A 13,357-nucleotide genomic window follows, 5' to 3' on the forward strand; every position below is an offset into this window, starting at 1 on the left:
TGTGACAAAAAAGGTTGGGGACCTCACGTACAAAGTAAGGCACTCTGACAAGCGTAACCAGGTGATGCTTGTACACTTGAACCGTCTGAAGAAGTTCCAGGGCCCCAGGCCCGTCACACTAACTAATGTTTCCTTTTCCAGTGAGGGAGGGGATGTTTGTTCTGGGGACCCAACTAATCTCATTCTCAATAATTCTAGTTCTGTGAATGCTGTGGAGGAGGGACTGTCCCATTTGCAGATGGCCCAACGTGAAGAGGTTCAGTCGTTACTTGACAAATTCTCCAGTCTGTTCGGGGAGGTCCCGACTCAGATTGATGCCATCTACCATGATGTCAAGTTGACGGTCTACACCCCCATTCGTCTTCAACCCTATCGGATGAGTCCAGAAAAAAAGGCCAACGTGAAGAACGAAGTCGACTTCCTGCACCAGCACGGCCGAGCCAGGGCTCTTGGTGCTCGCCTTGCCTTTTGGTCCCCAAACCAAACGGCTCCTGGCGATTATGCACCGACTATCGGCAGCTCAACAAGGTGACCATTGTGGATGCCTATCCGATTCGATGTTAAGGACGGGCTGGAGCATAGCCTGAGGACGGGCTGGAGCATAGCCTGAGGACGGGCTGGAGCATTGCCTGAGGACGGGCTGGAGTATAGCCTGAGGACGGGCTGGAGCATAGCCTGAGGACGGGCTGGAGCATAGCCTGAGGACGGGCTGGAGCATACCCTGAGGACGGGCTGGAGCATAACCTCAGGACGGGCTGGAGCATAACCTCAGGACGGGCTGGAGCATACCCTGAGGACGGGCTGGAGCATAGCCTGAGGACGGGCTGGAGCATACCCTGAGGACGGGCTGGAGCATACCCTGAGGACGGGCTGGAGCATAACCTCAGGACGGGCTGGAGCATAGCCTGAGGATGGGCTGGAGCATAGCCTGAGGACGGGCTGGAGCATACCCTGAGGACGGGCTGGAGCATAACCTCAGGACGGGCTAGAGCATAGCCTGAGGACGGGCTGGAGCATAAACTCAGGACGGGCTGGAGCATAGCCTGAGGACGGGCTGGAGCATAGCCTGAGGACGGGCTGGAGCATACCCTGAGGACGTGATGCCTCAATGCGCCGTGTTTATGATCCATCACGACGTGTTTTTCTACTCCAAGTGAGCGTTCGAGTCAAATTCGTGGCCAAGGGGGCAGTGCTCAGTCATGCTCGTACTGCGTCATGGAGACTTTAGAGGATCACAGCTTCTGATGCGGATGAATCTTGATCAGTGTTGCCAGATTGGGCTACAAATAGCGAATTGGGCTACTTTTGAGAGCCCCTCGCTCCCAAATTTTTTATTTCGCTACTTGCTACTTTTTGGGCTAATTTAAAAGCAAGATGTGCTAATTTTGGGCTATTAAAGTTGATAGTGTTCTCTTCTGCCGACAGATGGCATCAGCTGTGTTATTATTACTTCCGAATTTCCTTTTAAACACTGATCTACAAATCCCTTGGCTTATGATAAGGTTTTATGCCATTTATGATAAGTATTAGATAACTGGAGTTCCGCAATTACTTTTATTTTCAACTATTCAGGATATCATCATATAACATCTGGTTAGGATGTACTGCTCTCGATTGATGAAGATTAAGCCACCCAAGAGGTGGCACGGGCATGAATAGCCCGTAAATACTGCTTTCGTAATATTATTCAGGGGGGTGGGGGAACTATCAAGTGAAAGCGCCAAGCCATTACGACTATATAACACTCGGAAGGGGTCAGGATACGGATTTGGGATGAAACGGGGGAAAGGAATGGTGACCAACCTCTTGGGCGTTCGGGGATTGAACGCGGACCTGTAGGAAACGAGACCGTCGCTCTACCGTCCAACCCAAGTGGTTATAAGCGTAATATTATTAAAATAACAATTTATGCATATAATAACAGCATTTCACACTAAAAATACTTGGATATATTGAAATTTGGTAGTGAATTCCAATCTAGGAATCTCCTATGACTAAACTGTACTCTTTAATCATTTTGTTGTACTTACTACTTATTATTAAATTATTAAGTACTTACTATAATAATTAAATAAATTATTTTATTTAATATATAAATTAAATGAAAAAATAATAGGTAATAATAAATCATTGTGTAGGGGGACAGGCAGCCAGTGTATATATACATGTTAGGCTTATACCAAGGTGCCACAAAGGTGCCAAATTAAAGACTGGGAGCTGCCGGGGCGGTCCCAAGGGCTGCTGGCGGCCCTGGCCAGGCTGAACTTCCGCGCCCTTATAATCACCATTGTTTAATAATCTTCTCAGGGAGAAACAACTGTAAATATAGGAATAGTTTACTACAACATACACGGTAAAGAAAACAGCTCGGAAACTTAGGAAATAAAGCTGCCGAAAAAACATTAAAGTTCACTTCAAGTTCAAGTATGTTTATTGAGACAATAAAAAAATACATCTCAAAGGGATAGAGTAGCTTAGGCTATTTCTACCCCCCTCTAGTTCAAGTCCCTCAAGGGGACTTGAACTATAGGAAGCACAGGAAGCACAATAGGGAAGAAATAGGAAGCACAGCATATAAGTGTTACAAGTTACAAGGGAACAAGTGATATATATATATATATATATATATATATATATATATATATATTATCAGATATTTGTCTGATAATGCAATAGTGTGTGGAATGTATTGATATGAGTACGCGATCATGGTCAGGAGTCAGTGTAGCCAGGGTGTGGGGCGAGGAGTGACGTGTGTATCTGGCCTCCACAACACCTGCTGATCACTCAGTCTGGTCGGTATTGTTGAGAAGAATGGTGGTGTCTCACTAACAACTTGGTTTTGTTCACTTTATGGCAGTGTCATTGTCGTAGTATCTCACTATTAATGACAATAGCAGTCCCCGTGGCGCAGCACGTGGTAAGACCCACTTTGCAAGCGATTTTGCCTCGGTTTGTATCCTGGCCGGGGAGGATTGACTAGGCGCCACTCCTTAACTGTACGCCTCTATTCATCTAGCAGTGAATGGGTACCTGGTTCTTAAACGATTTGGCGGGTCGTATTCCACAAAAAAATAGGATTAAGGATCTGCCCAAAACGCTATGCGTGCTAGTGGCTTGACAAGAATGTAATAGCTGAATCATCGCTGTAATTCAGCCATCATCGCTCAATGAGTGGTAGTCTAAATCACTACTTCCTTGTCTGGTTGAGGACACTAGCTACAGTCTCTCGATAGTTTTTTCTTCAGTAACTGTTCCCAGGTCAACGCTTATCTGTTTACATTTTATTTATGGATTTATAAGAAGATTCAATGGGTTGTGAAATTATATATGTTGGTAATTATGTGGTACATTATTGCAAAGCAACTAACACACAGCGTTTCGGACAGGTCCTAAAGCTAACGCAGAATTTGCAATAAATTTACAATTAGAAGAAGAAGCCTGTGGCCCATAAGCCCATATGACATCTGAACGCATGGTACGGTAGTCAGTTACTCCCACGCCCCATGATGTTAGAGGACCCATACTGCATGAGGACTGTTCATGAGAGATCTATTGGCAGAGTGGATAATTACACTACCTCGCTGGTAAGGCCTCAGATTCAAATCCCTTTTAAAATTATTTGTATAATAAAATAATTTGTGCATACAAATTTGAAGGCCCTGCTTGAAGCAATCCATCTTGATTAACAAATAAATGTAATGACAGGTATATAATGGCAATCTGATTTACCTGAGGGCCACTAACCCTAGTGGCCTCGACGAGGACAGGAAGCCGGCGGCTTGTCGAAAGTACCTCCATTTGCTTTGATGATCTTTTTCATGTATATTTTGAAACTCAGCAGTAATGGAAGTTACGGATTCGGCGGGTAGCCAGTTCCATGGGTTAATAACCTTATGGGTGAAAAAGCATCTGTTTTCAGTCCTACATTGTGGCTTGTGGAGCTTGAAACACTTGCTCCTTGTTTGTGTTACATCTGACCTTCTGAAGAAAATATTCGGATCAACATTCTCTAACTTGCTCAGTATTTTTAAAGTTTCGATTAGATATGCCCTGTCATGCCTGGTTAGCTGTTGTCAACCCTGTGGCCTTCAAGCGTTCCTGATACTGGAGATTCTCTATGAGCTTGCAGATGTGTGATGTCAAGCTGATCGGCCGGTAGTTTTCAGCTTAGCTCTTTCTGCCTTTTATTTTAAATAAGGGTAACAATTGCATATTTCCACTCTAGGGGGGACTACCCCTTGGTCATGGGATTTTGTGAAAAAATAGTTTCAGCGATAGGCATAGTTCTTCTACCAGTTCCTTTAGGACTTTGGATTAGACTCCATCCACACCTGGGGGCTTTTAGGTCTTTTAGTTTATGAATGTTATTTGTAATTATTTCTCATGTTATGGGTATATCCCTAAATTCATTCTCCTCCCCTCCTTCAAACATTTATGTAGGTGATGGGATGTCATTCTACCTTTCGAGTGTGAACACTGATGAAAAATAATCATTTAGAGTGTTTGCTGTCCTTTTATCATCCATTATAGCTTGGTTTGTCTGATGTATTAAGGGTCCAACTGAGTCCTTTGTTTTGGTTCTACCTCTTGTATAGGTATAGAGCGATTTTGGCTCTTTCTGTTTTGGGCAATTTTTCTTTCGTAGTTACTTTTACTGATCAGATTTTTTGAGTAGCCGAGTTTTATTATGAAACTCTATTACTGAAGTTTTAGTTGTAAATTTAATTACTTAAGTTTTACTTGTAATTTTAATGTAAGTTTTCTGCAAATTTACTATAAATATTATAAAGGGGCAAATATTATAATTAGTAATTATTTATAATATTTACTTCTTTATCTAATTTTAATTTAATTACAGTGCCCCTCTTTATAATATTTACCATTTTTTATATTACTACATACTATGAATTTATAAGAATTTATTATTATGAAAAGTACCCATACCCCATAAAATACCCCATTCCTTTAAAGCTCAGAAAATCATAATAGTGAAATTTAAGTAAGAGATAGTTATGGTTTAAAGTATCAAAGATCTCCTATCCTCCTATCCTCCCATCCCCACATTCCACCCTTCTTCTTCCATCTGCCCCTTCATCCCTCTCAGTACCCACTGCTTCCCCTCTCTCTTTTTTTAACAGGCCATAATACTCCATTTAGTCATAATTATAAGCCTGTATTCAACGACAAAAGTTTTTGAAGTTTTTACCCTTACCTAACATCATTTGTGCAGCATATTTTTCTTTATGTCTCACAAAGATTTATAATTTATAATATACATTATATATCCTAATGTGTATGAATACATTCAGGCTGCACAATGAATTATTATTATAATCTATCTACTGTGCCTTTGCTTGTCTGTTCTACTGTGCCTTTGCTTGTCTGTGTCTCTCTGTCTCTCCGTTTTTTGTCTCTTTCTATCTGTTCCTACGTCTGTCTGTGTCTGTTTTTCGTGTTTGCCTCTGTCTTGGCCTCAGTCTCTGTCTATTTCTCAACCTTATAACAAATGAAATTGTCTAATGTGCGGGGGGTTGCTTGTGAGAGAAGCCTGGAGAGGCCTGTGTAGTATCTGACCTACAGAGATCTGGCCTACAGAGCTGAACCCTCAATGTCGAGCGAGGATTCTCTATATCAATATACAACTACCTGAGTATATAAGGGGGATGGGGGAACCAGGAGGTAAACTCCGCCTATCAGAGATAGCCCCCGGCTATTTTATTACAGTATCACACTCAGCGGGTTATCTGATGGAGAGACACAACCACCGATTGCAGTTATCAACTTGGCACAAGGCAAGGTCACCTGATATGGTCTGACCTCGCCCAAGCTATGAACATTGGCGCCTCAAAAGGTGTGACTTTTATTAGCCAGGAGCTAGACCGCCAAGCCACACAATTTCCTGTTCGAACTCACTCTACATTTATAGAGAATTTATTAAATAAACACATTTGTGATGTTACAACTGGAAATTTTTGTTAAATTTCCCGAGATCAGCGAAGCCGGCGGACAGCGGCCAAGATGGTAAGACACTCTCTGTAAAAAGAGAGAGAGAGAGAGAGAGAGAGAGAGAGAGAGAGAGAGAGAGAGAGAGAGAGAGAGAGAGAGAGAGAGAGAGAGAGAGAGAGAGAGAGAGAGAGAGAGAGAGAGAGTGTCTTACTAAAGGGATACTTAGGTCATAGCTCTGGCCATAGCACTAATACATCAGGATAGAGTGATCCCAAGCCATAAAGTGGTGATCTCAAGGAAACAAAAACATTTACACAATATCAGTCTTGCCCAAATTATTTGAAAAACTAATGTACAAACAGCTTAACTCCTACCTAGCAAACCATAATATACTTATGTCTTGCCAATATGCATCAGACCGCAAAAAGAATTAACAACGCTCTGGTTAATATAGATGACGTGATACATGCAGGTCTTGAGAGAAAGAAGAACCCCATAGGTTCATTTGTTGATCTGCTTAAGGCTTTACATAGCGATAGTGATTTTCTCCTCCTGCAACACTATGGGGATCAGGCGTCACTCCATTCAATTCTTTCAATCTTACCTCCAGTCTCCAGTATGTGACAGTCTCCAGTATATGACAGTCTCCAGTATGTGACAGTCTCCAGTATGTGAGAGTCTCCAGTATGTGTTCACAATGTTGCCCAATTCAGCCTCCCAGTTGATGTTAGCAGCAACAGCAATAAAGTTGCTTATAGAAGTTTCATTGTGCAGCCTAAAGCTTATCTTCATTGTATCTAGAGGTGGTTTATTAATGTTGGTTAGAAGAAATGTGGGGTAATGGTTTGTGATCCTATCGGTGATTATCCCTGAAGTAAGTGAAGAGGTTATGTTAGTCCAGATGTGGTCAAGAGCAGAGGCGGTCGTGTCAGTGATTCTAGTAGGTTTAGTGACTGAGGGTATGAGCAAGCAGGAATTCAAACAGTTGAGGAAATTAGCAGCTTGAGGGGTATCAGGCTCGTAGAGGTGAATATTAAAATCCCCTGAGATTATTAGTTGGTGTTTGTTAACAAGTTAATACTTGTTTGTTAATACACTTCCTATCTTAACTGTTAAGGCCTTTTCATTTACCTTAGAAGGAAGACATTTTGTGAAGATGTTTCCAACCCTATCCTAGCCCATATTTTGCAGGGAATATGAGACTGATTTCAACAGTGATTGGTAGTAGGGTCATCACATCCAATAAACCACAATTGTAATATCCAACACGATCTCGCCAATGCTATAACAAGTGGCATGGAAGTGATGTGCTTGTGCTCAGAGTAGCTTCACATACATTACTGAATCTTGCCTGAACATTTCCTCAGATGAAGTTGGCGCCGTTGTGGGTGTTGATGGCGGCTGTGGCGGGGGTCGCCGCGGGGGAGTTGGCGCCCCCTGAGAGGGCCTACAAGATCCTCATGCTCCTCCCCGTCTCCTCCAGGAGCCACAGGAACGTCTTCATGCCTCTCGCTGAGGCTCTGGCCGACCGTGGACACGAGGTAAGATATCAATCGTTTGGTTTGTGTAATTCTGACTGAAATTAAGGAAGATATTTGAGAAGGATATTTTAATTTGAAATTGTTAAATTGTTACTTTCTCCTAACCTAACCATAAGACTCGCTCTCATCCTTTATCCAGATAGTGATGTTGACCAACCAACCGAAGTCATCCAAACATCCAAACATCCACGAGTTTAGCCACGACCTGCCTCACTTCAGAGTGGGAGAGGTAAACATGTTTGACTATCGCAGTGATCCAACCGGTGGGCTTACGGAATTCGAGGTTGTTCTTCCATTAATGGCCAGGGATATATACAAAGTCCCTGTGGTGAAGGATCTCTATGAGAGGAGAAAGGAGTTTGATCTCATCATAGTGGATCATGCGTTCAACGAGGTGAGTTTATCTGAATAAACTGACGTATTGTGTCTTACAGAAAAGGTGCTTTAATTGTCTTTGGTGAACTGAATACGCGAGTCACTCATCATCTACTCCTAAACTCGTGTCTGGTCCTTAATGATCACTTCTCAAGTACGGTTAGTTGTTGGCTATAATAGCCACGGATATACATGATCAGGACTTCCATGATGTCATCTTTTGGCCTCACTCTTTGCGACGTCATTCCTTTACAAGAGGAGAGTGAACTTTACTTGCTGATGATATTTCACCAGTATGCCCTTTATCATCTATAAATAAAGTTTACTTTCTTTTTCGTTTTTCTGTATAATTGGCAGCACGTTATGTTCTTTTCAGCCACGTTATAGTTTCCTCAGTGGGAGATGTAGTTAGTTTCCTCACGGAACTTCCGTCAAGGTGCGTCTGTCTTGGTACTATTGTCATGCGCTGCACATCCCCCCTCTGTAACTCAGCAAGTGAGGGACTCCAGTACCATGCCGGAGCACACCAAGCTTGGCGAGCGTGTCCCGCGCGCACTGGAGTATGGTGGAGAGGTCTGTGGTGAGCCTCTGACTGAAGGTCGCACCTCTTGTCCTCTTGGGACCCCGACACCGTTGCACGTCACTTGCAACTCTCATACAGTGGGATGCACGAGCTCCCTTATTCAAAGTACTCATTGTAGAACACAAGAAGTTTCACAAATTCGATTCTCTTAGTTCAGCCACCGATAACTATGGAAGATTAGGCCTTCCTGACGTAGCATAGTAACTTCTAGCCTCACCCACATAAATTAGTTCCCCGCAGTGTTGATGGTGTACACAATGTGTAAAAAATCAGCACAAACAATATTAGTCAAGAAGAGTCAGAGAACACAGTACAGAAACTCAAAGTTTCGCAAAAAGAGAACATTTAGTAAACAATAGCACTCGGCATAATATATTTAATGTTCCATAGCCCCGGATCTGTCTCTTGGATTGTAAATTGCAAACTCCTTTACTAATTTTAATTTTGCCCCGAGCCACGTTTTATTGAAAATATATTCATATATTTTTGTTTTTTATTCTGGTACTACATCGTTGAGTAGAAAACTGGAGATCTGTTCTTTGCCATCAATTGATCAATTATTCGTAATGACAGTGCAGAGTTATGCACCAAATAAGATTACTAATGTGATTTAACAACCAGTAAAGAAGTTGTTAAACATATTTGACATAACCTGACTGAAACCAAGCGTCATAAACACTCATCCACAGCCGGGTGAGCCATGCAGGTATATATGAGCGATCATTTATTTATTCACGCACGGGAGACATCTCCCTTCACGCAGGGTGCAGTCGCACCTCCACAGATCTCCAGTATCATCTATTGATACTGGAAATGGCTCAAAAGGGCCACCACTTATGGGCTATTCATGCCCAAGCCACCTTTTGGGTGGCTTAATCTTCTCTCTCTTTATTCACGTCTTCAGACAAAGATGAGCCTTAACATTACTTTCCCTGCAGGTAGTATATCCGTTCCTGCACGAGGCCATCTTCATCATGCTCACCACGCCAGGACTGGACTACCGCCAGAGCGCCGTCCTGGGCAATGTTCTTCACCCGGCCTACGTTCCGAACCATAAGTCGGATTTTCCACAGCCAATTTCCCTTTGGCACCGCTTTCTCAACACCATGATACATATAGCGATTGCGGTATACTGGCGGAAATGGACAATCGTTCCTCTGACACAGAAGGAGGTAAGTGGGATCTGTGATTACCCATTTTTTCCTTGATGATGATCTTACTGTAGTATGTACCTAAAATACCTGTGAAGTGTCTAATATTAGATATTTTATATTTAAGGTAGACTATGCTTAAAATATAATATTGTTTGGTATATTGGAAAGCGATTTGTTTAAGATTTTTATTGTACCGTATGATAATTAAATCCAAATGTATCTGAGTAACTCCCCAACTCCATATGGGAATGCCTGACCTGTCTGTAGTAAAGAACTTGTGATATTCCTCAGATCTCTGCGCAGTTCCCGGAGCTGCCGCCGCTGTTGGACTTGGAGAGGAACATGAGTCTGGCGCTGATGAACACCCACTTTAGTATTGGTATACCACTGCCCCTCCTGCCTTCACAGGTGGAGGTGGGCGGCATGCACTGTCGACCCGCCAGACCTCTGCCCCAGGTGAGTTGTCCTGCCTTCACAGGTGGAGGTGGGCGGCATGCACTGTCGACCCGCCAGCCCTCTGCCCCAGGTGAGTTGTCCTGCTCTCACAGGTGGAGGTGGGCGGCATGCACTGTCGACCTGCCAGTCCTCTGCCAAAGGTTAGTGTCCTGACCCTTTGATATAGGCTAGTTATTATGTGTCTGATTATGCCAGTTTTCTGGGTATATAACTTTACAAAGGTTACTTTACCTTTTCCCTCTGTTCTCAAAGATTCAGGTAGGAGCCTTGTAAACCATATGCCTTAGAGTTCTCCTGTCTCCAAGCTTAAGGTCAGCTTTATTACTACTCACAGTTCTGGTTTCAGGCCTCCTGGCCCAAGTCAGTTGCCTTATTCGTTTCCTAGTTCAGCTGCAATACTAGCAGACTAGTCAGGTGCCAGGGGTCCTAAATCAAGGGCTCTTGTTCTGACCTTTGACCCAGATAAGATGAACATCTCCCTGACCCTAGCCAGTTGGGTCCTGTTGCATGTTATATTACACAATTAAATGTAAGCATTATATTATCCGGTACAGAAAGTTAAGATCTGGAAAAAATATTTTAACCTGTAGTGTAAAACAAGGGTTGTATAAAGTTGTATCGTCACTAATCGGTGCTTTACAGGAGTTAGAGTCGTGGATCTCAGGGGCGGGAGCTGCCGGCGTCATCTACTTCAACTTGGGTACTGTCGCTCGAGGCACACATTTACCAGTCCAGTACCGAGACCTTTTGATTCAGGTCTTCCGCAGACTGCCGCAGCGCGTCCTCTGGAAATATGAGGAAGAGTTGGAGAACCTTCCTGATAACATGATGATCAGAAAGTGGCTTCCCCAACAGGACATTCTCGGTGAGTATTAGCCTCTGTCCACTAACAGTGTACTCCAGCCCACGTTGTGTATGTACGCCCTGTGTACCATAACCACCAATTGTACCTCACCACGTTTACTATAGCCCACCCTCTGTATCATAGCCTACCCTGTGTACCGTAACCCACCCTGTGTACCGCAGCCCACCACAACGTGAAGGTGTTCATCACGCACTGTGGTCTCTTGGGCCTGCAGGAGGCCATCTACCACGCCACGCCCCTCCTCGCCCTCCCCATCTTCGTCGACCAGCACAGGAACGGCATGTTTGTGAAGAAATCTGAACTGGGACACACTTTGGTATGGGAGGAGCTCAGTGAAGACATGATCTACGATGCTCTCACCGATATTATTTACAACCCTAAGTAATAATTTTTGTAATTTTATTTGCTGGACACATATATATATTATTAATATATTGTGCAACACATTAGGGTGATCAGAGCGGTTAATTCTTATAACAGAGAACTAATTACTCTCCGAGACAGATGAATCTCATCTTAGAACTACATATATTTTTCCGAACTGTTGTTACAATACTAGTACAAACATTTTTCATGCATGGACCAGTTTTTTATAAGCTTAATTATATTAGTGTGATAAAATAGTTTATCTGAATGATGGCTCAAGAGAATGGGCATATTTTTTTACCTATCAATCAATTAATCAACCAACCAATAACATTCCTCTACTCTTGTGTTAACCTACAACCTACAGCCAGCATCTCACAACCCCATTAGGTACATTCCCACCACCAATTCTTCAAAACGTAATCTCCCATCATGAAGCCTATGAGTGCTAAATATAAATGCAGAGATCATCAGTAATAAGGCAAATTCATTATAGGAGACGCTGGAAGATACAACACATTCATTAAAACATTTATGGAAACGAAAAAAGTGTCAGTGACATTGGATGTAACATACGTAGATGGATTTCCAGTAACATAAAGGGACACACCAGTCAGAGGTGGACGAGTAGAACTGTTATGTAGTAATGATGGTATAAAGAGTACAAAGCTAACGAAAACCATATCAAAGGCAGTGTTTCCGCAGGAATACTATGTAGTTAGGAAAGGGGGAAGGAAGAGGTAGAGGTGGAGTATCTCTGTTGATAAGAAAAGACTGGAGTTTTGAAGAGATGGTTATCCAGGGTTGTGAAAGTTTTAGTAACTACATAACAGGTAACATAGCAATTGGGGGCAAAAAACGTATAGTAGTAGTTATATATAACCCACCACCAAATGACAGAAGACCCAGACAGGAATATGATGGAAACAACATGGCTATTATTAATATAATAGAGAGAGCAGCTTCTGTCGCTAGCAGGAACGGGTCCAGACTGCTAATGACAGGAGATTTCAACCATGGGGAGATAGATTGGGAGAACAGAGACCCACATGGAGGACCAGACACATGGAGAGCTAAGCTGCTGGACGTGGCAACAAGAAACTTTCTAAGCCAACACATCATGGGATCGACAAGACTAAGAAAAGACGAACCAGCAATGCTTGATCTGATATTCACCCTTAATGGGTCGGATATAAGGGAAGTTAAGTTGGAAGCCCCCTTGGGAATGAGTGATCAGTGTACTGATATTTGAGTACCAGGTAGAGCTAGGAGTAATCTCCCTAGGAGTAAAAAATTCAGTTGATTGATTGACAGTTGAAAGGCGGGCCGAAAGAGCCAGAGTTCAAACCCCCTCAAGCACAACTAGGTGAATACACACACACACACAACGCCAGAATTTTGTTTTTACATATTCTGGGCGATCAATTCAACATATAATCGTTTCTTGCTCATCCGTTATTTGTTCTATCAATAGAGATACAACAGCCACTTGCCTGTGCAGCCACAGCCATGTTCCTTAAATAGTTGTCCTTCTGTAAAAGGAATACAAATATTAAGAAAGTATATTTCAATTAAACAAGAAATTAAATGTATTTTACCTTCTTTTGTACCAGGAACAACTAAAACTACAAATTCCCAGATGGTAATGTTAGTTTTATTTCCGTCTTTCATCCTTGGTGGTCAGGTATAAAGAAAACGTGATGAGGATGTCAGCGGGGATGAGGGACCAGCAGACGTCGCCCAGGGAGCTGGCGGTGTTCTGGACGGAGTACGTCATCCGCCACCGTGGGGCGCCCCAGCTGAGGTCCCCGGCGGCACAGCTCTCCTGGGTGGAGTTCCTCATGCTCGACGTCCTGCTCCTCCTCCTCCTGGCTCTCTTCCTTCTCGTCTTCATCCTACGTCGCATCTTCCGGGTCATCGCTGCTAAATTATTCAGTGATAGTAAAAAAAAGAAGGAATAGCAGTGCATTTAAGAGACTCCAGAAAGCGAGATTTCCAAAATTCTGTCAATAAAAAGCTATTAAATTCCGTTGCCGTTTCTAAACCTGTTGCAGGTGTATAACCATTT

The 13,357-nt window shown here is 43.0% G+C and overlaps 1 protein-coding gene across 3 annotated transcripts; it reads left to right on the forward strand.

Moving 5' to 3' along the window:
• The first annotated feature begins 2,692 nt into the window (after positions 1 to 2,692).
• On the forward strand, positions 2,693 to 13,317 carry LOC123758704 (UDP-glycosyltransferase UGT5). 3 transcript variants are annotated; one of them, XM_069334481.1, is made up of 8 exons: positions 2,693 to 2,795; positions 7,317 to 7,490; positions 7,630 to 7,884; positions 9,387 to 9,620; positions 9,894 to 10,058; positions 10,701 to 10,923; positions 11,085 to 11,304; positions 12,974 to 13,317. In XM_069334481.1, exons 2-8 carry the CDS (start codon positions 7,317 to 7,319, stop codon positions 13,248 to 13,250), a joined length of 1,548 nt encoding a protein of 515 aa, XP_069190582.1. In that variant the 5' UTR covers positions 2,693 to 2,795; the 3' UTR covers positions 13,251 to 13,317. The 3 variants fall into 3 exon arrangements, with proteins under 3 accessions (XP_069190582.1, XP_069190581.1, XP_045599228.1); XM_069334480.1 differs by lacking the exon at positions 2,693 to 2,795 and adding an exon at positions 2,796 to 2,920; XM_045743272.2 differs by lacking the exon at positions 2,693 to 2,795 and adding an exon at positions 3,455 to 3,587.
• Positions 13,318 to 13,357: the final 40 nt, after the last annotated feature.

The sequence above is a fragment of the Procambarus clarkii genome, chromosome 31, assembly GCF_040958095.1.
Source record: "Procambarus clarkii isolate CNS0578487 chromosome 31, FALCON_Pclarkii_2.0, whole genome shotgun sequence".
Lineage (NCBI taxonomy): Eukaryota > Metazoa > Arthropoda > Malacostraca > Decapoda > Cambaridae > Procambarus > Procambarus clarkii.

Coding starts and splice junctions, on each gene's coding strand:
- LOC123758704 (XM_045743272.2), top strand. CDS start 3,507: ATGATGTTAGAGGACCCATACTGCATGAGGACTGTTCATGAGAGATCT. Junction 10,924..11,084: donor TCCCCAACAGGACATTCTCG/GTGAGTATTAGC, acceptor TGTGTACCGCAG/CCCACCACAACGTGAAGGTG. Junction 11,305..12,973: donor GATATTATTTACAACCCTAA/GTAATAATTTTT, acceptor CTTGGTGGTCAG/GTATAAAGAAAACGTGATGA.